The sequence below is a fragment of the Ovis aries genome, chromosome 16, assembly GCF_016772045.2.
Source record: "Ovis aries strain OAR_USU_Benz2616 breed Rambouillet chromosome 16, ARS-UI_Ramb_v3.0, whole genome shotgun sequence".
Taxonomy (NCBI): Eukaryota; Metazoa; Chordata; class Mammalia; order Artiodactyla; family Bovidae; genus Ovis; species Ovis aries.
This window is the reverse complement of record NC_056069.1, coordinates 28660500-28688379: the sequence shown is the minus strand read 5'-3', so window position 1 is coordinate 28688379 and position 27880 is coordinate 28660500. Positions and strand designations below refer to the sequence as shown.

The 27880-nt window shown below is 41.1% G+C and overlaps 1 protein-coding gene and 1 long non-coding RNA gene across 4 annotated transcripts in view; one reads left to right on the top strand and one right to left on the bottom strand.

Moving 5' to 3' along the window:
* Window positions 1–57: 57 nt before the first annotated feature.
* Window positions 58–22203, bottom strand: LOC105602554 (uncharacterized). The gene is made up of 4 exons (XR_001021236.5): window positions 21598–22203; window positions 19521–19582; window positions 10434–10588; window positions 58–4973 (listed from the first exon to the last, which is right to left on the bottom strand). It is a non-coding gene; the product is annotated as an uncharacterized LOC105602554 (long non-coding RNA).
* Window positions 20519–27880, top strand: part of PARP8 (poly(ADP-ribose) polymerase family member 8) — a 195871-nt gene continuing 188509 nt past the window's right edge. The window contains exons 1-3 of one of the 3 annotated variants that reach the window (XM_042233798.2): window positions 20519–20700; window positions 21736–21837; window positions 22783–22837. In XM_042233798.2, coding sequence (XP_042089732.1) covers window positions 20670–20700; window positions 21736–21837; window positions 22783–22837 — 188 coding nt within the window. In that variant the 5' untranslated portion in view covers window positions 20519–20669. Of the gene's footprint in view, window positions 20701–21475; window positions 22535–22782; window positions 22838–27880 lie in introns of those variants that run through there. The other 2 variants (XM_012096951.5, XM_042233797.2) reach the window with 2 other exon arrangements.

Genomic DNA, 27880 nt, shown 5'->3' with positions numbered 1-27880 from the left:
GTATATAAACACCCCTACAGATATTAAACCGTTTTCACAAAAGAATGAAGAAAAATGATGGGTGCAGAAGTTGAAAAGAAAACTTTTACTTTGTTGACATTTGTAGAATGTGCATCTAAATATTTTACTTTGCGGATGTATTGCTATTTTCACAATTATATTTGTTATGGCTTAAAATGACAGAAAGGTATTTTCTCACAGTTCCAAAGGATAGGAGCCTGAAATCAAGGTGTCAGCAGAACCAGGCTCCCTCTGCACCTCTATTGGACAGTCCTTCCTTGCTCCTTGTGGCTTCTGCAAGGTGTTTGCTACTGATCCTTTAAGTTCCTTGTTTTATAGAGGCATCATTCCAATTTCTGGCTCCATCATCAGGCAGACTTCTTTCCCCTTTGTTTGTATCTTCGCATGGTGATCTCCCATAAATTTAAACACTACTTTAAGACCAGAAGATGAGATCCCTTAAACAAATTTGGCTCTCACCTAAAAGATGTCAAAGTATATGGTAGGGACTTTCCTGATCATCTGTGTGGTTAAGAATCTGCCTGTCATTGCAGGGAACATGGGTTCAGTCCCTGGTCTGGGGAGATCCCATATGCCTTAGGGCAATAAAGCTCATGCTCTGCAGCAAGAGAAGCCACCGCAATGAGAAGCCTGCACACAGCAACTAAAGAGTAGCCCCTACTTGTGCAACTGGAAAAAGCCTACATGCAGCAAGGAAGACCCAGTGCAACCATAAATAAATAAATAATTTTTTAAAGTATATAGTAGATGTACTTTACTTCTCAGTCTCCTCTATAGACATTTAGAAGGCCCCTATATTTCAGAAGGGCCTAATATATATAATTGCATACAGACACCAAGGTCTACAGTTGTCAACCAATTACTGACAGAAAGCTACAGGATGTGCCATAGAGGTGGCAGCTCCTGGGTTTGCATTGGCTTCCAGCAGCTCTTTCTACTATCTCTGCCATGTTTCATGTTACTGTTATTTAGTTACTGAGCTAACATGCTTATGTTTATAAAGGGTCTCCTGTGAACCTGCAAATAATTAAAGACACATTAGCTCCCTGGAGGGCCAACATGATTCTCTGAACAAGCCAAGACACCTAGGGACCTAATCATGCGATTTCCCTAAAAAGCTTAGCTTTGAGGAAGAAGTCACATCACTCAGCAATGAGTATTATAATTACTCACAGCAGTCTGCCTGGTGCTCTATAACATTCAATTTACAGAATTAAAGGTAATACAATTCAAAAGAAAAATAGCTGGTTTTAGAGAGTGAATGGCTATATCAACTATTGGAAATGTCGTTGGGTTAGAGCCTCCATATTAGGGTTTTGCAAGCTTTATACTTTTAATTAATAACCAATTTAGCTTGCTATAACTTCCATTAAGCTTCTCTAGGACAAAATAAGTCAGAAATTGATTTTTGATTATAAGCCAAAAAGTGAAAAAGCCGTAAGAACTGGGAAAAAAGAAAGAGGTCTACCAGGACTAGTCTTCCTGAAAGGATAAAGACTAATCAGACAAAAAACCAGATATAGTACAAAAACCCTATAAAATGCACCAAGGAAAAAAATTAATGTTTTAAGAAAAAAAGTTTAACCTGTCAGAAGATTTAGCAGTTTGGACAGGAAAAGAGCCAAATAAAATTCCAAGAACTACTTGAAGTCTAGAAGATGAAGTTTTAACTGTTCTCAAAAAGAATTGGGATGCTAAAGAACATAGTTTAGTTAAAAGTTGTGACACATGAGTTTCCTATACTCTAATCTCCACTCAATAATTTCTAGCTTTTCAGAGTAGTATTATATGTTTATATCTAAAAATGTATTTCATTGTTTAATCATAAACAGAATGGCATTATATTTGAATAACTCATTGGGTTTAAAATGAAAAATTAATGTCTCCCTCCCTCTTCCCTATCTACAATATGACCCAAAGGTAGGTGCTGTTAATAATTTCTTGATCAAGAAAAAAATAAATTTGTCAACCTAGTATGTTTCATTTACTTTTTAAAAAAGTAGTGTACTACACTAGTATACATGCTGTCTCTGCCTGCAATGCAGGAGACCTGAGTTCGATTCCTGGGTTGGGAAGATCCCCCTGGAGAAGGAAATGACAATCCACTCCAGTATTCTTGCCTGGAAAATCCCATGGACAAAGGTGCCTGGCAGGCTACAGTCTATGGGGTCTTAGGAGTCGGACACAACTTAGCAACTAAACAGCCAACCACCACCATTCATGAACCTTGATTTTATTAGTTAATAATATGTCTTAGGGTCTTTCTCATAATAGTATATATCTCTTCCCACACTTTTAGTTACTGCATACTACATCATTCAGATGTACAATTATTTATCTACTCATTCCTTTATCAGTTACTATTTACGTTGTTCCCAGTTTACCCTTGCAGACAACTCTGAAATGAATAATCCTTACGCATATATTATTGTACATAATTTGTAGGGTTTGCTCAGTCAAAGAGAATATACACTACTAATTTTGGTGTCTGTGTGTGTACTTCCTCAGTCGATCTGTCTTGTCTGACTTTGCAACCCCATGGACTGTATCCTGCCAGGCTCCTCTGTCCATGGGGTTTCCCAGGCAAGAATACTAGAGTGGGTTGCCATTTCCTCCTCCAGAGAATCTTCCCGACCCAGGGATCAAACACACATCTCCTGTGTGTCCTGTATTAGCAGGTGGATTCTTTACTACTGAATCACCAGGGAAGCCCCACTAATTTTGGTAGGTGCCACTGTACACCTGAAGTTTAATCAGTATACACACTCTCCAAGCGTGTGGGTGAGCACAGCCCTGGTTCCCAACCAGGTAGTCGGCAATGATGGATATTACAAAATATGTTTTGCCATTGGTTGAAAAATGGTGATCAATGCTATTTGGATTTGAATGCCTTGAATTATCGTGATTGAGCATCTTTCCACAATTGGCAATTTGCCTCTCTTTGTTGCTTTTCTCTTTCTATGTATATAGGTTTCCCCGGCTTTCAAAAAGTAAAATGTTCCTGTGAAACATTTCCTAAGCCAAAATGGCCTGCGGAAAATCAATTACCTTAGGTCACGCCTTGCTAATGGACACACAACATAAATCAAGATAAAGCACAGATGCTCACAGACACAGTTTGAAGCTATTGGTGCCTTGATCCTGAGTTGCTGAGTACGGTTCCCAGGAAGGTGTTTGACGATGCTGGGGGTGGGTAATGCCTTTAAGACAGTTCCCAGCAAAACAAATGCTGAATGTTATTTTTTTCACCTTTATTTTATACAAGCAAAAATTTTCTTTAGACTTCTTTCAGTTGGTGAGAAAGCAGGTGCTAATATAAATCTTTTGTAAAGTGAAGTGACAGAAAGCGAACTTCAGAAAAGTGAGGGATAGATGTACTTACCCATGTCATCTACCTTTCATCTGTATGTTGGGTTCTTCACCATTTCCTTAATAATTTGTAGGTTTAAAAATGACCCCCTTATCAGCTGCATATAATTATAACAATCTTTCTCAAGTTGTTGACAATGATTATGAAATTTCTTGATATTTAGAAAGATTTTAAAAAATATTTTGTGTAAATTAATTTTATTCTTTACCATTAGTAGTGCTAGGTTTGGAATCTTCCCAGACCTCTGTGCAGACCACTTACAGGAAATTTTCCTTGAAGATATATCACCTTTTCCCACTTGATTGTTGAGCAAAGAATAACATTACCAGTGTGAGGCACTAAGGAAATTTAATCAATGCATAATTGCTTTTAATCCTTCTCATACTCTTATGAGATAAGAGTATTTATCCCTATTTAGGATGATGAAACTTGTCTGAAGAACTAATGAAATTTGCCTAAACTCATAAAAGAAGTAAGTGGTGAGACCAGAGTTCAAATCTAGGCAACATGAGTCTGAGTGGGAGCACTTTGCCTCTACAGCAGCTGTTTCCTTTTGAGATTTCTAGTACAACATCTTCAGCATTTACAACACTTATTTTTCATGTCTCTCTCCAAGAAATCTGCTGTATGGTTGGGGATGCATTAATCTCTGCATTCCCGAGAGCATAGCACAGGGCTTGGAAATTAGGAAATGATGGAAAATATTCACTGAAAGACTCTTTAATCTGTGATAGTTGTTATAAACATTCAATTAGTCGTTCATGATTCAGTTCAGTTCAGTCGCTCAGTCGTGTCCGACTCTTTGCGACCCCGTGGATGGCAGCACTCCAGGCCTCCCTGTCCATCACCAACTCCCGGAGTTCACTCAGACTCACGTCCATCGAGTCAGTGATGCCATCCAGCCATCTCATCCTCTGTCGTCCCCTCTTCCTCCCGCTCTCAATCCCTCCCAGCATCAGAGTCTTTTCCAATGAGTCAACTCTTCACACGAGGTGGCCAAAGTACTGGAGCTTCAGCTTTAGCATCATGCCCTCTAAAGAACACCCAGGGCTGATCTCCTTCAGAATGGACTGGTTGGATCTCCTTGCAGTCCAAGGGACTCTCAGCAGTCTTCTCCAACACCACAGTTCAAAAGCATCAATTCTTCGGCACTCAGCTTTCTTTATAGTCCAACTCTCACATCCATACATGACCACTGGAAAAACCACAGCCTTGGCTAGACGGACATTTGTTGGCAAAGTAATGTCTCTGCTTTTGAATATGCTATCTAGGTTGGTCATAACTTTTCTTCCAAGGAGTGAGGGTCTTTTAATTTCATGGCTGCAATCACCATCTGCAGTGATTTTGGAGCCCAAAAAAATAAAGTCTGACACTGTTTCCACTGTTTCCCCATCTATTCACCATGAAGTGATGGGACCAGATGCCATGATCTTCATTTTCTGAATGTTGAGCTTTAAGCCAACTTTTTCACTCTCCTCTTTCACTTTCATCAAGAGGCTTTTTAGTTCCTCTTCACTTTCTTCCATAAGGGTGGCGTCAGCTGCATATCTGAGGTTATTGATATGTTCATGATTACCAGTTGCTAAAAGGAAGTCAAAAGAAAGAAATTACAGGTCTTTCCTCTGAGAATTTATAGTTTACTGAAAAAGGTAAACTACACATACTTATGAATGACTGAAAGATATTTACAAAAGAATATCTACTTAACCTTCCAGAGGCTGTGTTAATAATGAAGCAAACAAGTTTGTTCATAAATGGCTGAATGAATGAATGGTTTTTCTTTGCCTTGCCAGTTATTATTTTTCCAAGATTGCTACTCTTGTCTTATTATTGTTAAAAAAAATATCAATCTGATCTTCTAACAAGAAAAAATTGAGTGTATGGCTCAGTTTGGAAGCAAGGTATTATAGAGTAGAAATTCAGGATTAAGGTCAGATTCTGTGCTACTCTGCTGATATAGAAAAGCCTGATTTTTAGCTCAGTTCTCCAACTGAGTGCTAGATGAATGCTGGCAGTATGAGATGGTGAGCCAGTACAATTGGCTTTGAAATATGGCTTTGAAAAACTCTGTCTCATTATGGCATGCCACATATGCTAACATTTGACCCCTGGAAAAAATGATGGTATCATACTGAAATCTTAGAATTTTTTCATATTGCTCCCTAAATGGATTTCTCTCTACTTCATTCTTATGTTAAGGGCAGACAGAATTCTTATTCATACAAAAGGGATAGTCACCTGAAGCTTTTCCTTCCATTATCACTAGAGTGACGAAGCTAATAAAGAGATTATATTTATATAATCATATATATATATATATATATATATATGTTGTAGATATATAGTAGGGGTCCCTGACCTCCAGGCTGGGACCTATTAAGGACTATCAGGGACTAATAGGGACTATAGAATGATAGGCCTATTAGGGACTGGGCTGGCCAGCAGGAGGTGAGCTGCAGGTGGTCAAGCCAAGCTTCATTGTTTTTACAGGGGTTCTCCATCACTGGCATTATAGCCTAAGCTCTGCCACCTGTCAGATCAGTGATGGCATTAGATTCTCACAGGAATGAATACTGTGAAATGTACATGTAAGAGATCTAGGTTGCGCAGTGGCTCTTAATGAGAATCATCCTGAAACCACCACCACCCCACCCATCACCTGGATCCATGGAAATATTGTCTTCCATGAAGCCAGTTCCTGGTGCCAAAAAGGTTGGGGATCACTGATACATGGGATATGTCACAGGCTGAGTTATGCCCCTATCCTGGTCATGCGTTGAAGTCCTGACCCCCAGGACTTCAGAATGTGACTATTTGGACAGATGGATTTTAAAGATGCAATTAAGGAAAATGAGGTCATATCGGTGGTACCTAGAGAAGTAGGGCTGATGTTCCTATTTGAAGAAGAAAGTTGAACACTTGCGTGCATACACACAGAAAGAAGAGCCTGTGAGGACAAAGGGAGAAGATAGCCATCTACAAGTCAAGGAGAGCGGCCTCTGAGTGAAATCAAACCTGCCGACACCTTGATCTTGGACTTCTAGCCTCTAGAACTGTGAGAAAGTAAGTTCTGTTGTTTAAGTTGCCCAGTCTCTGGTGTTTGTTTTAGCAAACTTAAAACACTAATACAGAATATGGATGTTTATGTATACATAAAAACATATATACACACACACATAGATAGATGCCCTTTGTATATATATACATACATATATACTTGTATATATATAAACATTCTTTCCCAATGGTATGTGGCTGGTAAGCGAAGAAAAAAGTCTCATATCTCTCTTCCTTTCTGCTATTTTTAGATTGTAGACTCTCCTCTCAGAAATAAAGTAAAATATTAACAAAGCAAGCAGAAAGGAAAATAATACTATTTTTGACCCCTTTTCTAGAATTCCTGCAATGTAGCTCTTCATTTACATTGAGACGTTTATGTTCAATGTTGTATTAATGTGGAAGAACTCACTCCTATTCCAAACATACAGAAATAAAGATAAAATATGATAGAAGATACTTTTAAAATACATAGCTGAACCAGACTAATAGAAAAAAATTCGATGTCTCCACCAGGCACAGAGCCAAGCAACACACTGCAGGTTTCTGTAAGACCCAGGTCTAAGGATTGAAAGTTGGAATACCTATTGAGAGATGATAATACAAATTTTCTAAAAAATATTAACATTAGGGTAAAGTGCATGTGGGTATTTTGAGTGCTACTGTGTTTTTCATTTATTTAATTTCAAACAAGTTGAATCTTTTGTTTTCAAACAAAAGATCTTTAAGTTAAAATCAGAGAGATACTTTAGGGTAACATTTTCACACCTAGGCTTTTTAGATACAGGTAGTACTCAAGCTCTGAGCAAATGTCATAAAAATAAACACATAGCTACATATACCACTGCAAGGAGATAAAACCAGTCCATCCTAAAGGAAATCAGTCCTGAAAATTCACTGGAAGGACTGATGCTGAAGCTGAAACTCCAATACTTTGGCCACCTGATGCGAAGAACCAACGCATTGAAAAAGACCCTGATGCTGGGAAAGATTGAAGGCAGGAGGAGAAAGGGATGACAGAGGATGAGATGGTTGGATGGCATCACTGATGTGATGGACATGAGTTTGAGTAGGCTCTGGGAGTTGGTGATGGACAGGGAAGCCTGGTGTGCTGCAGTTCATGGGGTTGCAAAGAGTTGGACATGACTGAGTGACTGAACATATACCACAGTGAAATTGCAAGATACTAAAGATTCTCTGGAATGTAACAGGGAGGAAAAGCAGATAACCTGCAATGAGAGACAACTAGGTTATTGCAGACTTCTCTTCATCTGCAATGAGAACAGGCAATAGAGAAATAATATCTTCCAATTTGAGTCATCAAACTATAACCAAATAAACCATCATTCCATGGACTGGGGTTAAAGATGTTACCAGATGTATACAGAGAGATTTAACTCACAGCTGTCACTGTAAGTTTGCTTGCTAAGACAGTGGTATATGGATATCTGATAAGCTTACCGGGAATTAATGAAGAGTTCTTCAAAGCTTCCGTCATGTGTCCTCACTGAACACATGGAGTTTTGCACTGGCTGTGGGAGGTGCTTCCACTACAGAGAAAATGCTGCAACTTCACCACCTCAAGTGTAAGAATCTCTCTTTCAGTTTGATTCTTGGTCTCTAGTCCCTGCTCATGTGTATATATGTTTGTGTGACACAAGTACTTCTCTTTTGGTTGTTTAAAATTCTAGAGACTGTCTCTTTCAAAATTCATTCTATTCACCTCAGCCACAAACAAAAGAGCTGTACTAAGTGATCCTGATTAACTGTATTGATTGTATGGCTTGTATTCAGTTAGCACATTTCTTTATAAAATATTTTATGCTTAGATGGAGAACTCCATATAAACTCAACTAGGAGAATGTTTTCTTTTGTAGTTATTGTACTCTTGGAGATGTACTGTTAACTTCTCTTCAGCAAACAAACAAGCCCAAATAAAAGTATTCAGAATATAACTGTTTTGATCACGCTTTCAAATGGCATATGAAGTAGCCCACAAAAGGCAAATAATATTCTGGGGAAAAATGATTATTTCTTAAAAATTGGTGCTGAGAAAGGGAAATGTGTGAAGTGTGAGGAAGTATGTAAGAAAAAGTATGTAACTATGTAGGAAAAGTTTGAACATAGTTGCATCTTATATTAAAACCTATCTGCTAAGAATTTCTGGTTGGATAATGGCTGGGACCTCATAAAAATATGTCACATTCTTTCTTGCAGAGTGTCTGACACAATTGCAATAATTTATTATGTGTGAGTTTGATGTATGAAGCAGGGCACCCAAAGCTGATGTTCTGGGAAAACCTGGAGGGATAGAGTGGGGAGGGAGGTGGAAGGAGGGATTTAGGATGGAGGGAACACATGTATACCTATGGCTGATTCATATTGATGTATGGCAAAAACCATAACAATATTATAATTATCCTCCAATTAAAATATTTAAAAAGCCAAAAAAAATCAATTTAGATTTTTCTAGAAGAAAGCAGTATTCTGTTTTTAAAAACTAGTACAGAAAAATAATAATTATGAGAGTATAACAGACCCATTAATTTATTAAATACAGAGAGATAGCTCTATCTACCTCTCTCTTGCACTATTACTTTTACTTTTTTTCTCTCTATTTCACTTACTTTTCAGACCTCTGTGTGCCCACTATCTCTAGAGAGGGATGTGAAAAGGCAAAGCAGAGGAAAATGTTTTTCAGGCTTTGGTTTCTAAGGTTCTAAGCCTTAAGGAAATATAGAGGGTTCTAGACTTACCAACGTATTTAGAGGCTGAGAAGAATTTTCTCCTACCTTCTCCTTAAACCAAAATGAAAAAAAATAAAAATATTTCAGGTTCAAATTAGAAGAGAGAGAAGGGAGGATAATGAACTTGGGAAGAAGTAAGACCTGGAGAGAGGGCACTCTTTCAGTTCAGTTCAGTCACTCAGTCGTGTCCCACTCTTTGCGACCCCATGAATCACAGTACGCCAGGCCTCCCCGTCTATCAACGACTCCTGGAGTTCACTCAGACTCACATCTATCGAGTCAGTGATGCCATCCAGCCATCTCATCCTCTGTCATCCCCTTCTCCTCCTGCCCCCAATCCCTCCCAGCATCAAAGTCTTTCCCAATGAGTCAACTCTTCGCATGAGGTGGTCAAAGTACTGGAGTTTCAGCTTTAGCATCATTCCTTCCAAAGAAATCCCAGGGCTGACCTCATTCAGAATGGACTGGCTGGATCTCCTTGCAGTCCAAGGGACTCTCAAGAGTCTTTTCCAACACCACAGTTCAAAAGCATCAATTCTTTGGCACTCAGCCTTCTTCACAGTCCAACTCTCACATCCATACATGACCACAGGAAAAACCATAGCCTTGACTAGACAGACCTTAGTCGGCAAAGTAATGTCTCTGCTTTTGAATATACTATCTAGGTTGGTCATAACTTTTCTTCCAAGGAGTAAGCGTCACCCTAACAGGAAGGAAAAAAGTGGCAACAAGCAACGAAGACCTGCAGCCACAGGTGTCATTGGGGGTCCAAGGAGCTGGACCTAAGTGAGCTGACCAGCCTGCACTTGTGTAAGCAGAATGTGCTGCCTCACCACAGGGGTGATGCTAGCTGAACTTCTCCTCTGTGACCTTTTGCAGATTCTTTCTCTGGAACATTGTGCTGGAGGATCGCAAGTGACCCCTATTAGTGTCCTCGGGGGTGAAAATGACATCCCTAAAATGCCATTGGATGAAAGGGGATGGATGAATTTTATATGGATGAGAAAGTCCTTGTTCCTGAGACCTGGTAACGTTATCAAACCAAATACAGGTCTCATCACCTGACTCACAGCAAAGCCAATTTATTGATGCTAGGTTATGGTGAAGGAAAGCCCAATGTTTATCGTAGGGCCAAGCAGGGAGAACGGGCAACTCTTGCTCAAAAGACCAGAACTCCTTGATGAATTTCAGAGAAGGGTTTCAGAAAAGGAAAAAAGAGGGAGAGGGTGGCAGGGTACCTGATCAACCTGTAGACATTCTTCTGATTGGTTGGTGGTGAGGTTGCCAGGTGGTATTTTGGGAACCAACATCAACTTTCCAGTTCCAACCAGTCTGGAGTCTATATACTGGAGGTCAGCAGTTAACGTCTTCCACCTGATGCAGGCTTTTATATCTGCAAAACAATGCAAAGATATGGTTCAGGATTTTATTTATAGCCCCTGAGGAGGAACTAAAGATTCTTGACTTTGGTTTATGACTGAACAATTATTATTTTGTCTTGTTTGACTGCTTTCCTTTATTTTGGCTTTTTCTCACTTTTCTAATTAAGCTTGCTCTATAGAACTCAGGGAAGGCTTAGGAGGCTAAAACATTTCTATAAATGAAAGGTGGGTGATATGGGGGGAGTTGGTCCCTGTTAAGGCCCCAAAGGGTCCTGCTCAGTTTCAGTAAGACATATCCCTACTACAGAGCCTACCACCAATGTCAGATAAGCAATATCTAAATGGCCCCTAGAAGTAAGATTTTACTGAAGACATTCATTTAAAAAAGAAGTCCTCTCTTTTATTTAGAGTTGAGAAAAATAGAGCAAAAGTAAAATAAACACCTCAGTTATGGAAGAGCCACAGTGTTCACTTTCTATCTTTTTGTTATTGTTAGTTCTGAACTAAATCTATAATTTGAAAATCAAGGTAAATTTGTTTAAAATAAATGAAAACATTTGAAAATCATGCCAATAATCTGAATAACTATTATAAATTTTTGAATAAGGATGGATAAAAAATTAAAGCATTCATAATACCAATATTCAGAGACAAATACGTTTAACATTTTAATGTTATTTTCAAGCACATTGTGAGAGCTGGCCATTCAGATGTAAAGAAGTTTACTTTGTAAAGGTTTGATTTCATACTGTCTTTTCGTCCTAGAAGGCAAGTGTTGAACATGACAAAACGGAGCCATCTGTTGTACACCGGAAACCAACACAACTTTGTTAACCAATTATCCTTCCATTAATTTTTTTTGTTTAAAGTGGAAAAAAATGGGAACCATCATGAGGGCACGAAGGTGTCTTTGTAGGTAAAAAGTTAGTTCAGTCAGCTCAGTTCAGTTCAGTTCAGTCACTCAGTCGTGTCTGACTCTTTGAGACCCCATGAATTGCAGCACGCCAGGCCTCCCTGTTACTTCTACATGAAATTGTCTTTGCAAGAAACTCATAGTTTTCTAGTGCATACCAGCAATGGTCTGGTAGACTGTTTACATTGTTTTTATTGATTTATTTTGTTTTTACTCTTTACGTCAGTCAACAATTACTACAACAATGCTGAGTAGGTAATAAATCCACTCCAAACTTTGTGGCTTACAACAGCAATCGTTCATTCTTATTTATGTGTCTGTTCATCATTTAGGTTGGAGTAGCATCACTTTTAGACAGGGCTGCTGTCTATGGGGTCGCACAGAGTCGGACACGACTGAAGCGACTTAGCAGCAGCGGCAGCAGATAGGACTTGGCTCCAAGTTGCAAGTTGAATCCAGATCTGCCCTACATGTCTGTCTGGGAACCAACAGATTCCTTGAGTTATGTTCTCCCCTGGTGATGGCACAGGTGCAAGAGAGCACGTCCAACCACACTAGCACATTTCAAGCTTCTGCTTGCTTCACACCTGTGAACAACCTATTGGCCCTGACAAGTTGATGGACCAGTTCAAAGCCAAAGGCAGCAAGGTGCACTATACCTGACAGGAGGCCAAAAAGAGTCACATTGCCAGCAACAGTTAGAAGTAGACTTTGCCCATGCAGATTGGAGGGCAGGAGAATTACTGAGTAATAATAGAATCTGTTGCATTAAATTTCAGTACAAACATTGGGCATCGTAAGTTTGCTTTGTCAATGCTTGAAGTGATTCTATACTGTTAAGGTCAATGATACTTACATTTCTGACTTATAAAGATTTGCCCTATGACAACTTTTCATGGATGACCCACTTTCATAAGATAAGAGAAGCAGCACACATTTTTTACTGAGTTTGTCCTCACTAGGGTCTTCTGTAACCACTTTTCTACGACAGTGACTAGTGACAGCAATATTAATTCTAATTCCTGATTCTATCTTAAGTTTCCCTTGTAAACTATAAGAAGTTTACATGGGTAGAACAATCATTTTACACACAAAATAGTCCCTAAACAGGGCAGTAGAAAGCCCAGAGACCCCAAGAAAGGAAAAAGTCCGATTCAGGAACTAAGACCCTGAAACTGCTTTTAGGGATCAGAAACTAAGGGAAAGGGAGGAAGGCTCTTGGACTGCTATGAAGTCAAGTAAGAAATTTTCAAGAACCGGTCCACTGAGTTTTCAAGAACCTGTCCTCTTGCTTTCATAAAAGCAAAGCACTATATAAAAACCAACAAAGTGACTCTGAAAAGAGTGCTCCAAGATAGCTGCTTGTTTCAAATCACATGTGCTGCCGCTGCTTCAGCTCTGTGTTTTCATCTCAACAGTCCTGGAAAGATCTACTACTTTTTCTTCCTTTCTTCCTGCCATCTTTCTGTCCTCCCTCCCTCCCCTCCTTCCTTCCCTTCCTCTCTCTCTCAATCTCTTCCTCTCTTAAATAAGCTTTTTTTTCTATACATATTCAAAAATTTGAAACAATGTGAAAGCCCATTTAAGGTTAGACTTCTGCTATTAGACTGAACCACACCTAAAATAACCTAGACAGATAAGAAAAAAAAAAAAATATGGCAACAGTTGGCAAACTTTCAGTTGGAAGTTTGCTAATGTCAACATTTCGGGAGCTGGCGTGCCAGGTGGCAGGAGGAAATAGACTTGTATTATATGGGATGTATGAGCTACTGGCACTGACTTGAAGCAGTGCTGCTCTTGTGGCTATGCTTGGTCTTGATGAAATCACACTTAGGTTGAGCCTGGCATAGCTCTAGGCTAAGCTGTTGGTTAAGACTGATTTGCTGGGACAGGCAATAGCTTCCCTAGAACTGCAAGCATTTAATATAGTGTGACTATTTACGTCACCTCCTGCCAAGTTTGCCGTACAAAGCTATTGTTGAAGAGCTCCAGCCAGCAGATATTGAGCAAGTCATGTCATGTGTTTCCCCTTTCCAAATCTTTCAGTGGCTAAGAAATTCAGATGCCTGTGCTTCACACATAAGTTCCTTCATAATTTGACTTGTGAGTAGCTTTCTAGCTTCATCTGTAGTAATCTTCCGTCCTCCTCATGCTTCATGCAGTGGCATAGTAAATGTTTCACTGTCAGCTCTCTGGAGAAGAAAGCTGAGTGCCTGCTTTGCAGTGATTCTGAGTGTTGTGGTAAATATCCCTATTTCAGCTGATTTTAAGCTACCAGTGTGAAATCACTGAATGTAGAGTGAGGAGGAGGTACACACAATTGTTCTTGCAAGCTTACAGGAGCCAGCTCCGGCACCCCACTGACTCCAGACCTTCCCACAGCCTAGAATGTTCTTCACTTTCTTTACTCCTACTCTGCTTTCAACACTCAGCATCACTGATACCTGTCCCCCACCCCTCAGCTCATCTGAGTTACATGCCTGATGTCTGTGTTTCTATTTCACACTGTGGAAGGGTACTCTCCTTTCTTCTTTTCATGAGTATTTATTGAGTGTTTTCTTTATTTCACACATTAGCTTAAGTGTAAGAGAAATTCTATTGAACAGAGCAAATTACTCAGAATCAGGGCACATTTGCTTAGCCTTGTAAGAAAGGAAGACAAACAGTATGTGTGGTAAGTGCAATGGAGCAGCACCAGCGTGAAGCACAGTCTGCAAGCATTTTCAGTATTTCGCTGTAAAAATAAGATGAGAAGAAATCCAAACTGCGAAGAACAAAATATCTTTGAGATATTTTATCTCCAAAAATATTAGTGAACATCCCAGATCTAGTCTAGAGAAATGCAGTAAACTGGTGTAGTAAATGAGACCAGTAAGAGATATTGCCTTCATTTTTTCCCACATCTGCCCCTAAATGTGGAATGAGTAACAGACCTGGGTTTAACAAATCAGAATACTTCATCTACTTGACAGCAGCGACTATCTAAAAGATAGACCTTTGACCCAAAGCGGTTAATTATATTATCTTTATCCTGGGATTCATGTAGAGTTTTGGGGAAAAGAAGCCATTTTTCACCTCTACCCAGGCTTAATAAGCTGGAATGTTGTAGGACTGAGATTACCAGAGGGCCATTTTCCCTGATATTTGGAAACATGAAAATGCCAAGCAGAAATGGAAATGAGAAGAGAGAGAAAATGGGTTGAATTGAAGCTCCAGTTCAGTTCCCTGAGCTGCTAGGTCTGCCAGCTCTTGCTTTGGTCTGCTACACCACCTAAATGCACTTCTCAGTTGTCTGAGCCCGCATATTAAGTCTTGCTTTTGCTGGTTTGAGTGAGAGTTCTGTGATACAACCGAACGTTTCCCAACAAATATAGTAACCCTGGATGTGAGCTGGAGGAGGTTAAGACTGGCTTATAAAAGCTGGACCTTCAGTGAGGCGCTCCTTTCATGTTCTTCCAGTTCCTTCCTCTGCCTAGAATCTGTGTGGGTTTCCAGATGGCATGGAGCACATGGGCAAGGACTACAAATAAGAAGAAGAGGAAGTCCCTATGCAGGGACTTACCACTTACAACAAATACATCCAGACAATATGACAGATAACTAGCAGGTAAATTGGGGAAGCCAAGAAGAAACTAATCAACTGTAGATAGGAGTGAGGAATAGAAGTTCTTAGAAACAGCTCTTTAATAACAGTTAATTTTTACTAAGCTACTCCTATTTCTCTTTGTGTTTCCCAGGTGGCACAATGGTAAAAAAAAAAAAAAAAAAAAATCCACCTGCTAATGCAAGAGATGCAGATTTGATCCCTGGGCCAAGAAGATTCCCTGAAGCAGGGAATGGCAACCTACTCCAGTATTATTGCCTGGAGAATTCCATGGACAGAGGAGCCTGGCAGGCTACAGTCCATGGGTCGCAGAAAGTAGGACATAACTGAGCACAGCACAATAGTTCTCTTTACATAGGCTTATCTCATTTAAACCTCTTCAACTGTTAATGGCTATGGGCCATGTTCTCCCCATCTTTCAGATAAGAATACTAATCGAGATTGCATATATTGCCCAAGTTTCCAATTCTAGTAAGTTAGAGAGCCAGGATTTGATCCTGTTTTACTCTAAAGCCCAGTGGGATGAGTGTTAAAGTTGTTCCACAGTTGATATCACAAAGAGAAAGAAAATATAAGGGAAGTTTTTAGTTGAATTAAGAAAATATTGTAATTACACAGAACCCGGTTCACTGCCAACAAACAAACACAAATCCCAAATGTTCATTCATCTAAAACTATTTGGAAATGCCACGTATTCCTCTTAGTTAGGTGTATTACAGACTCAACATTAATTAGAGAAAAACCTAATTAACTTTATGTAATCCACTTTCCCTCAAATTTACTGGAATCTGGAGCCATCTTGGGGGGAAATCTCATTATATAATATAAAGTTAATATCCCATGGGATCCTTTTGAGGAAATGCTTCTCTTTTTCAGAAGAAAGCATGAAATGTTGAAGGTCATAACAAAGTGAAATCAAGTAATCAATACATCTGTACTGAGCAGCTTCAATACACTCAGCACTGTGCCAGGAGCTATTTATGGGCAACAGAAACAGCGTAACAGGGGCAATCTAAATTTCAAAGAATTTAAAGCAAAGCAATAAAAGACAATAATTAAAGCTTCAAGTCAATCCAATAATTATCCATTAAATTACTGTGTATTAAATTTAAACAGTCTCTTTTGTAAGCTCTGCAGTGGTTACTGAATTGAGTAAAACTAGTTCCTGCCTTCAAGGAACTTACAATCTAGAAATGGGGAGTTAAAGAAGAGGAAATATTAGTGAGTTGGAGAAATCAGAACAGATCTTTTTGAAGAAAAGAGTATGTGGTCTGAAGGAGTTAGCTTAAATTTGTATTATTTTTAATAAATAAAGACCTAAAATTACTAACTAAAGAGTGTCTATAAAATAAAAGGTATTGCTGTCCACAAGACATAAAAACTCCTAGGAAAAACAAATAAAAATCCAGAAAAAACAATAGGAAAATAGAGAAAGACTACAACAGGCAATCATACTCGGTTATACTTATATACTCAAAAGACTATAAATTGCCAATAAGCATTTGAAAAAATGCCCAACCTCACTAATAATCAGGGAAATACAAATAAAAACAAGGTGAATATTTTTCATCCAACCAATTAGAAGAAGATTTAAAGATTGATAGTGCCTATTGTTGGAAATGTTGCAGAGAATTAGGTATTTGCAAAAAGAGTTCGCAGAGTATAAAACAAGATAGTTTAAGAGCAATTTGCTTGTACCTACCAAATAAAACGCCAGTTCCCTATGATTCAATCAATCCACTTCTAACAATCTATCCCAAAGAGACTGGAAAATTTGCATAAAGATGTGCCTTTATTGCAAATTATTTTAATCACAGAACATTTTGAAAAGCCCATCATGACTGCAGAGGCATGGTTAAAATATATGACAGTGCATCCATTTGATAAAATTCTCTGCAGTAGCCAAAAAAAATGCGCTGGACCTCTTTGCACTAAGTTCTCTAAGACAGTGGAAGAATCAAGTTGCAAAACAATGTGTATTGTGTGGTTCTTTTAAATTAGAATATACATGTATAAATCTATGAATAGACGTACATTTGTGTGTGGCTAGATGAATGCAAGAATGGGAGGATTATTTTACAACTATTAATGCCAGTTACCTTTGGAATGAGTAGAGTTACAAGTTATGATAGATACGAATTTTCAGACTTAATGGTTTGCACTGAGAATATGTTCATGCAGTATTTATGCAGTTTAAAAAATAAACAAAGAAGAGGCATTTAAAGAAAGTAGAATTAAGACAGGGTATCCCTGGTGGCTCGGCTGTAAAGAATCCGCTTGCCAATGCAGGAGACACAGGTTTGATCCCTGGGCCAGGAAGATACCCCTGGAGAAGGAAATGGCAACCCACTCCAGTATTCTTGCCTAGGAAATCCTATGGACAGAGGAGCTGGTGGAATATAGTCTATGGGGTCACGAAAAAGTAGGACATAACTTAGCTACCAAACATCAAAGAATTAAGATAAAGATTGAGTGGAAGCTGAGAAGGATGAGTTTGCATGGGATGGTGATGAATCTAATCTAACTAGGGCTGTGGATGCATCTATAGTAGAAACGGGAATCAAAGTTTAATGAGAGACATTTGGGACTAAGTTAAAGAGGCCCTTGGAACTAGAAAGAGCAGTGCAGGTTTCATGCTATAGCTTCAGTATTTGTTAAATTCACTAGGATTGTGAGGAAGGACCATAAACCCTCCACATGACCACTGTGCTGCTCTATTTGACCTTAGGTTAGGGAGTGTGGTAAAGATCAAATTCAGGTGAATTTCATATCATACCACCTAAAATTCTCCAATTTCAAGGTCAAATTTGGTTTGCCCCTACTTTGATTGTTAGATCAATATGATGAAGTTAAGATAGCATGATTAGTTTCTCTCAAAGCAAAACTACCAGCTGCTTTATAAAGAAGCATCCAAATCCACTTGTTTTAGAAGAGGCCAGCTGGGGCTAGCTAGCAGGATTTTGAATTGTATGGATTTGTTTCCATTATAGAACAATTGCAAGAAGAAGCTATATAAATCTAAAAATTGGCAAGAGCTTTGAGATTGCCTTCCTTCCAGTAGCTTCCCATTTCTCTCAGATAAAATCTCACTTCCTCACTCTAGCTTAAGGTCCTCGGTGACCTCTTTCCATAGCAACCCCTCAGACTCAACCTCTCCCCTTTTGACTCTGATTCTACCATAAAGGCAAGTTATCACAGTGCTGTTTCCATGGCTGACCAAGTCTGCTGGGCATTCCCATGGGTATTTGCTACTGATAACATCATTTGGGAAAGGGGACTGTTGTCTTTGCCAATCCTGCCCCCAAACTCTTTTCTTAATCCCCATGGAATAGCAGAGCTCACGCTTTTACTTTAGACTTTACTGAGGGCTGGGATTCATTTGGGAAAGGAAGTTCATTGCAGGAAAGAGAAATATAACTGCCACTAGAAGAGGCTATTTTGAGAATCCATAGGCTCCAGGCCTCCCTCAGAATCCATTATAAGACTTCTTGTTGGCCTAACTCCTGGCCTGCTGCCATTAGGGGGCCAGTTTACTCAGCAGTGAGACTTCTGAACGTTTATTTTCCTAAAAGTTCAGTTCAACTGCTGAAAGATTTGGAGAGAGGAAAAGGTTCATTGCCCATCAGGTCCCACTTTAGCTAATGAACCTTTTTGTGCCTCAGTCTCCTCTTTTCTAAAATATGAAGAATAACAGTATAGCGTCCCTATAGGGTTATTGTGAATTAAATGTTAACATAAGTAAAACTTTTAGAGCAGTATCAGGGTGGGCTACTAAGTACTGAATAAGTGTGAGTTGTTAATATCTACATCACACCGTTGAACTTGCTGCCACATTTCCATTATGTTACACTTCTGCAGTTGAATATTTTAGCATAGGTGAGGAATTTACATTTTTTTTTTCTAGTAAATTCTATTGGTTGGCTTGGGATCATTTTTATAAACCAATGGAACATTTTTGGCTAGACTCTATCATCTAACACATAGATTATTATGTCCAATTACTATAGCATATCACAGAAATTGTCTCTCATTGTGAAAAAATGATTTCTTTTTAAAGCATAGTGATTGAGGGCCTACTGTTTACCATGTTCCTGAAGGCATGTGTGTGTGTGTTTGTGTGCACACAGTGTTTAAGGTAGGGATATAACCTCCTCATCTCAAAGGTGAATATAGTTTTTAATAAGACCACAAATAATCTAAATGTTTAATGTTTAATAATAAGAGTCTGAGATGAGGTGGGGTAAGCGGGACACTGGCTTGTGAGCTGAGTTTGAAAGCACCATGTCATAAAGATCTAGCTTAGCAATACTGATGGCTTGGTAGTTTTTATTAGAGAAACTTACCTTGTAGAAATGCATACCAGATAGTAAAGTTTCTAATTTTTTCCTTATCTCTTAAAATTTAAAAATATTTAAATATACTGCACCTTCAGGGCATGAACAGAGTGAGGTTAGCTTCGTTTAACCAAAACACGACAGCCTGTAAAGCCTGAAAAAAAAAAAAGTAGGGCAAATCACAAGAAGGCCTATTTTATGGAGTGAGTAGTAAACCAGGAGGTGATCCAGGGCGAAACATTCCATGCTTTTAAAACGATTTCAAATTTGTTTGTGGAAAGGGCACTACTTTGGGAACACAACTATAAAATTAATTCTTGTGAGCTCATAGATTTTAAGTTTTTCGGGAATTTAGAGGACAGGATGGCAGGAGGAAGTGTGCATGATAGCCAGTGTTAGGAGAAAGTGAAGAAAGTGCTTTTGGTAGCCAAGGGGCCTGCACAAAGCAACATGCCCAGGAAAGACTTGAACCTGTCCTGCCCTAGTCAAGAAGCATTTCAGGAGGGGTGAGCAGGAGATGAGCTTTGACTATTGAAGACTGCAGTAGTCCAAGTAATGCAGATGAATGTTTCCTCTTATAATTCACAACGAATGTGATGTATTCCAGGCTGTACAACAAATCATTTTGTGTTTTCTTTCTGCAAGACAGAGGAGTTGGGGCATATGATCTCTGGATGCTTTTCTCTCTAGAATCTAAAGACTCCATAAGGGACCACCCATTCCTAATTCTCCTAAAGAATACATAGTCACTGTCAGCATCAGAACTGAACTGATTAGGGGTCTGAGCCAGTTTGACAACTCTTGGGTACTCATAGTGATAAGGAAGCGCACTGAAGCTGGAGTATCCACAAAGAGGCTGAAGGTACCACCCATTTATGCATTCAGACAGTAAGCATTTTCGCCTCCCGGTTATATTCCAGGCACTGCACCAGGCACTGGGGATGCAGAACCAGGCGAGACATGCACTGCTCAGGGAAGCCGTCCCAATGGAGAAAAGATTAACAAGCCTGTCCTAGGGCACATGGCAGTACAGAGGCAGGGCAGCTACCTCGGCCCAAGTTGTCCTTAGGCAGAACAGAAAGTGAGGCTCAGAGCACTATCTCAGTTCTAAGCAAGACAACAGGATTGTAGCAGCTTTCTCTTGACTGACTGGCAAAAGGGTGGCATTTTAAAACAAGCCAAACAGATATCCATCCTTGACGGAGACCCTGGCACGTGCCAGTTGATTCTGCCAATTTTTCATGGACGGAAAGACCGAGCAGAGCAGAACGGGTGAGTCTCTGCAAGTGGAAGAAGTCTCTCAAAAGGGGATGTGTTTCCTAAAGGGCGCTCCAGAAGGGCTGAACTACTTCTATCTGGGAGAAAAAAGACTGGCAGTGTAGGCACGGGAGGGTGTACGTCTGGAGTCATTTCAAGGCTTTTTCCATCTTGCCTGATGTGACAACAAGGAAGGATTTGTTCGTTTTATTTATTTATTTCCCATATTGAACGATTTCGCTTTGCCCCTCTTCCCCCCTTCCAGCCACTCGGGTTTGGGTTTTCCATATGACTCATAATTCCTTCCGAAAGTGGAGTCGAATTCATAAAAGTGGTGGAAGCGCGAGGCGGGGGGCGGGGGGGGGGGGGGGGGCGGGCTGGGAGCCCCAGGGAGTCTTCACTACCGACATTCCCACTCAGCCCCCGGCGCGAGCGGCCACCGGCCTGGGGAATCCAGCCTGCGCTCTGCCGGCGGGGATACTAGCGAAGCCCGGGCGGCCGGGACCGGGTGACTGGGCGGCGGGCGCGGGAGGGTCGGCGGCCGGCGGCGCTGCAGCAGCCTCGGCACGGCCGCCGCCGCCCGCGGGCGCGAGTGTGCGCGGGTGTGGAAGGCCGGCGTGCGGGCCGCGAGGGGTGTGCGCGCGTGAGGCGGAGCGGGGCTCGCCCCTCGCCGGCGCCTGCCGCGCGGCCGGTGATCGCTCTCCGGCCGTCTCCAGCACCCTCGGCCCCCCCACGGCCGTTGGTCTTGGCGGGGGGAGGGAGAAAGTGAGAGTCGGTGTCATCACCATCCATTGTCAGGAGGGGAAGAAATTGGAATCCAGCAGCGGCGAGCAGCAGCTGGGCGGTCACATCTGGGAATGCAAAGCCGACCTCCCCCCCCTCCTCCTCCGCCACCACCGCCTCCTCTCTCACCCGGGATCACTTCCGAAACCACTTCGCCTTCAGCCCCTGCCTCGGCCAGAGGTTTCATTTTTAACTGAGTATTTACGAAAGCTGGAAGCGTGCGAGGGGGTGGGGTGGGGTGGAAAATAGCGGCTGCTTCTTTTCCAGGGATTTATTTAATGGGGATGTGTTCAAGGCAAGAGCGAATTCAGAAGGATATCGACGTCGTGATCCAGAAGTCCAGATCCGAGAAGGACTGCCTGTTTGCAGGTGAGTTCTCGCCTTTCCAGAGCCTCGGACCCAGCGCCAGATTCCTCTGCCCGCCCGTCACCCCCTTGCCGTTTTCTGGCCGCGAGGTGTGTGGCTGGGGATGGGGGGTGGGTCGCACATCCCCATTCTGGGGTTCATTTGGCAACAGCTGCTGCAGCGGGAGCGGGAGCCAAAAGGGGGAGGGGGCAACAGCCTCTCTCCTCCCCTCCCCCCCGTCTGGGGCGGTCACCAGCTTTGGGGACAGAACCCTGGTGGCCCCGAGCAGGGGTCTAGGCAACGAGCCGTGCATGGTATTTTTAGTCCCCTGTGGACGCCTTGAGCGTCCGATCCCGCCTCCGGGGTTTCAGCAGCAGCGACCCAGGCGGCTGATAGGACCCGCCGGGTTTGCGCAATGGGCTGAGCGGCGGCAGCCAGGAATGGAGCCCGCTGCGCTGCGCGGCGCTGGCTGGCTGCGCCCGGCGCCGAGGCCCCCCCAGTGGGCAGCGTTGGCCCGATCTCCGGTCGCTTCGGCTCCCTCTAGTACCTCCGACTGGCAGTGTCATGCCCCGGAAAGATAAGAGATGCCCTAGGTCCCTAAGGCGCCCCGAGCCTCTGCCTGGGGGTCGTCTTTCGTCCATTTTGCTCCCCCTGGAGGGGGACAGGATTTTGCTCCCCGAGCCGAGAGCTCGGCGGGGGCCGCTTCCGGCCGCCCGGACCGGTAAATTCCCGCCGTTGCCATGGCACCCGGCACTTGTTGCGGGGGGCGGCCACGCGCGGCACCCGGCTCGGGGTGCGCAGCATCCCCTCCGGCTCCGCTCGGAGAGGGGAACTCGGGGTTCTCCAGCTTTCGCCTCCCTCCCAACCAGGCCTCCCCTTGGCTCCATCAAATAAATAAGGAGTCCGAGTCAGGACCAGGGTTAAAAATCCACTTCAGGGGGTAGCTTTTAACAAGACTTTTCGTTTCAGATTTCAGATACTCAGACTCCACCTTTACTTTCACCTACGTTGGCGGCCCCAAAAGGTATTTATGTGTATAGAGTTGCTTCATTTCCTGTTCACAAGCTGGTGTTTCCTTTGTTCTTAGCGTGTTCCGTGTTCGGGTGTTTTTTTCTTCTTCTCTTGTTGTTGTCGTGTAGCCACGTCCCAAGCCTAGGTCTCTCGATTTGAAATAGCAGAGGGGAAATAAATAGGTTTGATTCAAGTGTTTCTAAGATCATGCCACGGGCCAACAACAGAGCTCTCACACTCTTCGTGCTAAAGATGTTCTACTAGCTCTTGAGCCTTTAGGGATTGACACAGGCGAATGCAAAACCAGCATATTGGGCATAAAAGACATAAGATGTCACAGAATAGTTTGGTCACATGTGATTCTTCTGGTGAGCTGGGGCTGCACATTTCTATGTTTTTTGTAGGTTGACATAAACATGTAGTCTGCCAATTCTCCATCTTTTTTTTTTTTCTTTAAGGAGCCCTATTTTGGTTTTCATAGTTAGAAAGAATTTGGAAGTTATATGTAGCTGGAATGTGTAAACTTTTTTCTTGAGGAGGAAGAATGAGAGATGCATACTTTAATACTAAGTTGTTAGAGATGTGAAGAAAGCCCAAATCCAATTTTGTGTTTACCGCTTAGAGATGAAATTAAACCATTAAAATATGCCTTGCTGTCTTCACTTGTTAAGGCAGAATTTTCACCCTGTTAGACCTTTGGGGACACAGTGGTTTAAAAGCAGTGGCCACATCTGAGAACTGTCAGAGATTTAGCTTTGCTGTTAGAACCGGACATTCAATAGCTTTTGATCATATTCCAAAATATCTTTTAGCTAATGGAAACATTTAGGAACATATAAATTGCAAAAGAAGCTTTCTTCTGTAAATACATTTTTAAAACGCTTGGAATTAATATGAATCTTAAAAATACTTAGGATTTGTGTTGCAGTGTACATTTCAAAAAAGCTTGCCTTGAAATAGTTATCACATTTCCCATAGACACAGTGTACTTAAGTGTCAGGATTGGTATATTGATTTGATTTACTAGTTGAAAATATAGCATATGTAGTATGGACTTTATTAAAATTACAGTATTTCTAAATTTTCTATAGTACTGTTGTTTTTGAATAAAAAGAATACATTAGAAGAGATTCAGGTAAATTAACACTGTTCTTACACTTACTATCCGAAGGATGCTGGTGTATGACTAATAATCTCTTGAATTGTTTTAATAGTTAAAATTATGCTATGTGGCCCACTGTAAACATTCCCCATGCTTCTGGGTTGATACCTACCTGAGTTGTCTGTTTCACAATTGTGGTTCTCATGAGAGGTGTGGACTGGGAAAGCCCTGGGTAGGCTTTTCAACTAATTAGCTTTATTATTAACAGTAAGATACTTGTTTTGGCCTCAGTTTACTTATCTGTACAAGAAGGGGATGAACCTTACAGTTAATCACTAAGATCTGTTTGCACTAAGATTCTTTATCAGGAAATTACTGAACTAGTGTTAACACAGCAAGAGGTGGAGAAGTTATAACTGCCTCCAGGAGCAAGGCCTGGAGATTGGGATGGATAATTGCGATAACATCAGTTTTCAGTGTAGGAACAAACACCATGGCTGCTCTTAAAGTAAGAGATGTTTCCTTCTCTATGTTATCTTCCTAAAGGACAGTTTTTTCCTTGCTTCCTGATTTAAATAACAGTTCACTTGCATTTGTAATGTGGAACAGCTTGCTTTTTAAAGATTGTTGTGAATTGTTGATGTGATTGCTTCGTCCTTCCAAAAGCTTGCTCTATAAACCAATGTATAAAAGATTGTTTTAGTACTATAATAATAATACCTTTAATATTACCCCTTTATGGGTTTGTAGCTAATAGCAGAAAATAAATTTTCTGAAAGAAAAAAATTGTTTTCATGAACTACATTGTCTATATTAGAATTTTATACTTGTTATGTATTTCTCATTGCTGTGTGTCAATTGTGCATTTAAAAATGAAATAATCCTTTGATTTAAAATGCTTATCAACTTACTATATTCAGTTGATAGTGTCATTTTGGATTGTTGTTGTTCAGTCCCTAAGTCGTGTCCAGTTCTTTACGACCCCATGGACTGCCAGGCTTTCCTCTCCTTCACTATCAGACTCATGTCCATTGAGTTGGTGATGCCATCCAGCCATCTCTCATCCTCTGTCACCCCTGTCTCTTCCTGCCTTCAGTATTTCCCAGCATCAAGGTTTTTTCCAGTGAGTTGGCTTTTCACATTAGGTGGCCAGAGTATTAGAGCTCCAACTTCAGCATGAGTCCTTCCAGTGAGTATTCAGGGTTGATTCCCTTTGGATTGACTGGTTTGATCTCCTTGCTGTCCAAGAGACTCTCAAGAGTCTTCTCCAGCACCACAGTGTGAAAGCATCAGTCCCTCGGTGCTCAGTCATTTCGTGTAAGCTAGACTCATTTTCCTGATTAAAGGAAGGTGGAGATCTTCTGGAGAGATAGTCCGTGTTTATCTTGAATTATATTGTGCTATCATTTCATCTAAACCATTGAACATATTTATGTTCAAGAAATGATTTCAAGAATAATTTTCAATTCAGGTTGTATATAAAACTTATCTGCTGTTTCCTCTCTGACACTCTCCAAGAATAGTTACACTTTGTTTTGAGGCAGAAGTTGATTTTATATGTTACTCTTCAAAAAAGAAATAATACTGAAAATTTTTTTCACATAATTTTTGTGTGTATGTGTGTTTCTGTAGATAAGAGGACATGCCAAGAGGCCAGTGTGTCAGGGCTGGCCATCGGCCTAGTTGGTTGGCCTTTCATTTAGAGGTTGTGCGAGGGGCAGAGTGCCTTTTACACTTGCCCTTCTGTCTGTGTGGACTTCAGGTGAGGTTTGAAGGGGAGCAGATAGTCAGCTAGAAGACTGGGTTCACCTGGTTTTCCCTCGTGGGAAGGTTCATGGATTTATTATTATTCCCACCTTTGTATTGGGAAACTTGAGGCTCAGGGAGTTTAGAGAACCGGCTCAGATTTGCTCAGTTAATGATGGAGCTTCCAGGTAAAGCCTGTTCTGTCACACTTCTGAGACCTGTCCTCCTTTCTGTACACTAGTGTTCCCAGCTTCTTTGAGCAATCTCTTGAGGCTCTTGAACATCAAAAAAATGATGTAGACGTTTCCCTGAGAGTTGTAGTTTTCGCATCATTTGATTGACAAATAATGAGAAAAGAAGTGTTAAATGTTAAGAATTGATTATTAATACAATCTACATATGCTTGAAAACTTGGGGTATATATATATTGGGCAAGGTTAATTCATTGTAGCACTGATCCTGACAATGCTTCTGATTCCTGGCCTCCTGGGAAGAACTCCAAAGTCGTCAGTAGTCCTGGGCCTGCTGTAGGCTCCTCCTGAATGCTGCCTCGCAATTTCATGGGTGTGCTAAAAACTATAAACCAGGAGCCTCAATTGTATACAGTTTGTAAGCTGATGCAAATTCATTCCTTCCCTATACTTTGTCATGCTGTTTGTTTACTTTTTTCTTTGTCCCTTATTGGTTGGCAGTAAACTTAAGACCACAGAGATCTGGGGGCTCTTGTCCTTCACGTCGCTTGCAGTCAGTTGTACAGTCAGTGGTAGAAGAAACAGAAGGGGCCAAGTGAGTGGTGATGGCTACTGAGAGGCTGGGGGAGCAGGCTGAGTACTTGGGGCCAGAGGTTAAAGATAGAGATAGGAGGAGCCGGGAAGGAGCCTGGTCACGGACTCCGGTAGGATTCCCTGACTGAGCTTTCAGCAAGGAAGGTACTGTGAAGACATACCTGAGGTTTTAAGTGTTGATTGTTTAAAAAAAAAATCAAAAAAGTGATAAGTAAAAAATAAAATAAAAATAAAAACCGCATGATTTCTCCACCTTCTATTAACATTAGAATTTATTCTCTCAGAATTTTTCTGCGTCTGTCTGCATATAAAATGTACACATCCAAAGACTGTTATTATCCTCTCAAGACCTCACTGTTTTTCACCCAAGAATATAACATTAATGCCTATCTTTTAGAAAGGATATGAGAGTAAGAAATGCTTATTGAATTAGGAATTTTCCAATATCAGAGTGTGCATGATAAGAAATCTAATATTACAAATTATTAATAAATTAGAAATTTGATGTTTGGTGCAATGTTCAGAGTTGCCTATGAGTTTACACCCTTTATTGTGTGTCCACAGCTTTACTTTTTTGAAGTAAGTAATTTTACTTTTGGCTGTGCTGGGTGTACATTACTTTGCCTAGACTTTCTCTAGTTGCAGTGAGGGTGGGGCCATGCATCCTTGAGGTGCACAGGTTTCTCACTGCATGGCTTCCCTTGTCGTGAACAGGCTCTAGGCGCACAGACTTCAGTAGCTGCAGCATGGGCCTCAGGAGTTGTGGCTGCTGGGCTCTAGAGTGCACTGGGCTTTGTTGCTCTGCAGCATGTGGGATCCTCCTGGGCCAGCGATCACACGGTGTCCCCTTCATTGGCAGGTGGATTCTTATCCACTGCCCCATCAGGGAAGTAAGTCCCAGATTGACAGGTGGTCTGGCTGGTTGAAAACAATTTCCTAACCCAAATGACCAGGTGTAGGGATGGATACTCAGATAGCTCAAAAAGCCCCTAATCTGGTGATGTCACTCAGGAATGGAATTTCTTATGAATCCAGAAGTTGCTTACTCAGGTTATAAGCCCTATTCTCTGACCTGTTCAAATGTTTCCAGAAGACGGATAGTGCAGTTTTTTAGGATAATAGAGAGTTATGGGGGCTGTGGTACACTGGAGAGTTTTTTTTTTTTTTTCAGAGTATTTAATTCAGTTACAAAAATCGACACCACTCTGGTGGTCGACCACATCTTCTGGGGATCCTAATCTGCTGGGGCTCCCATTGCACAGTCATTTACTTATGGGATGCTGTGGAAAGAGGCAATCCAGTTGACTGCTAAAGTGCATTTGTTTTCTTTTGAGTTCCCTAGAAGGAGGTGTGTACGTGTGTGCAGGAGTTGGGGAACTGAGAGGATGGAGAAATAATTCTAGCATTTCCAAAAAGATTCATC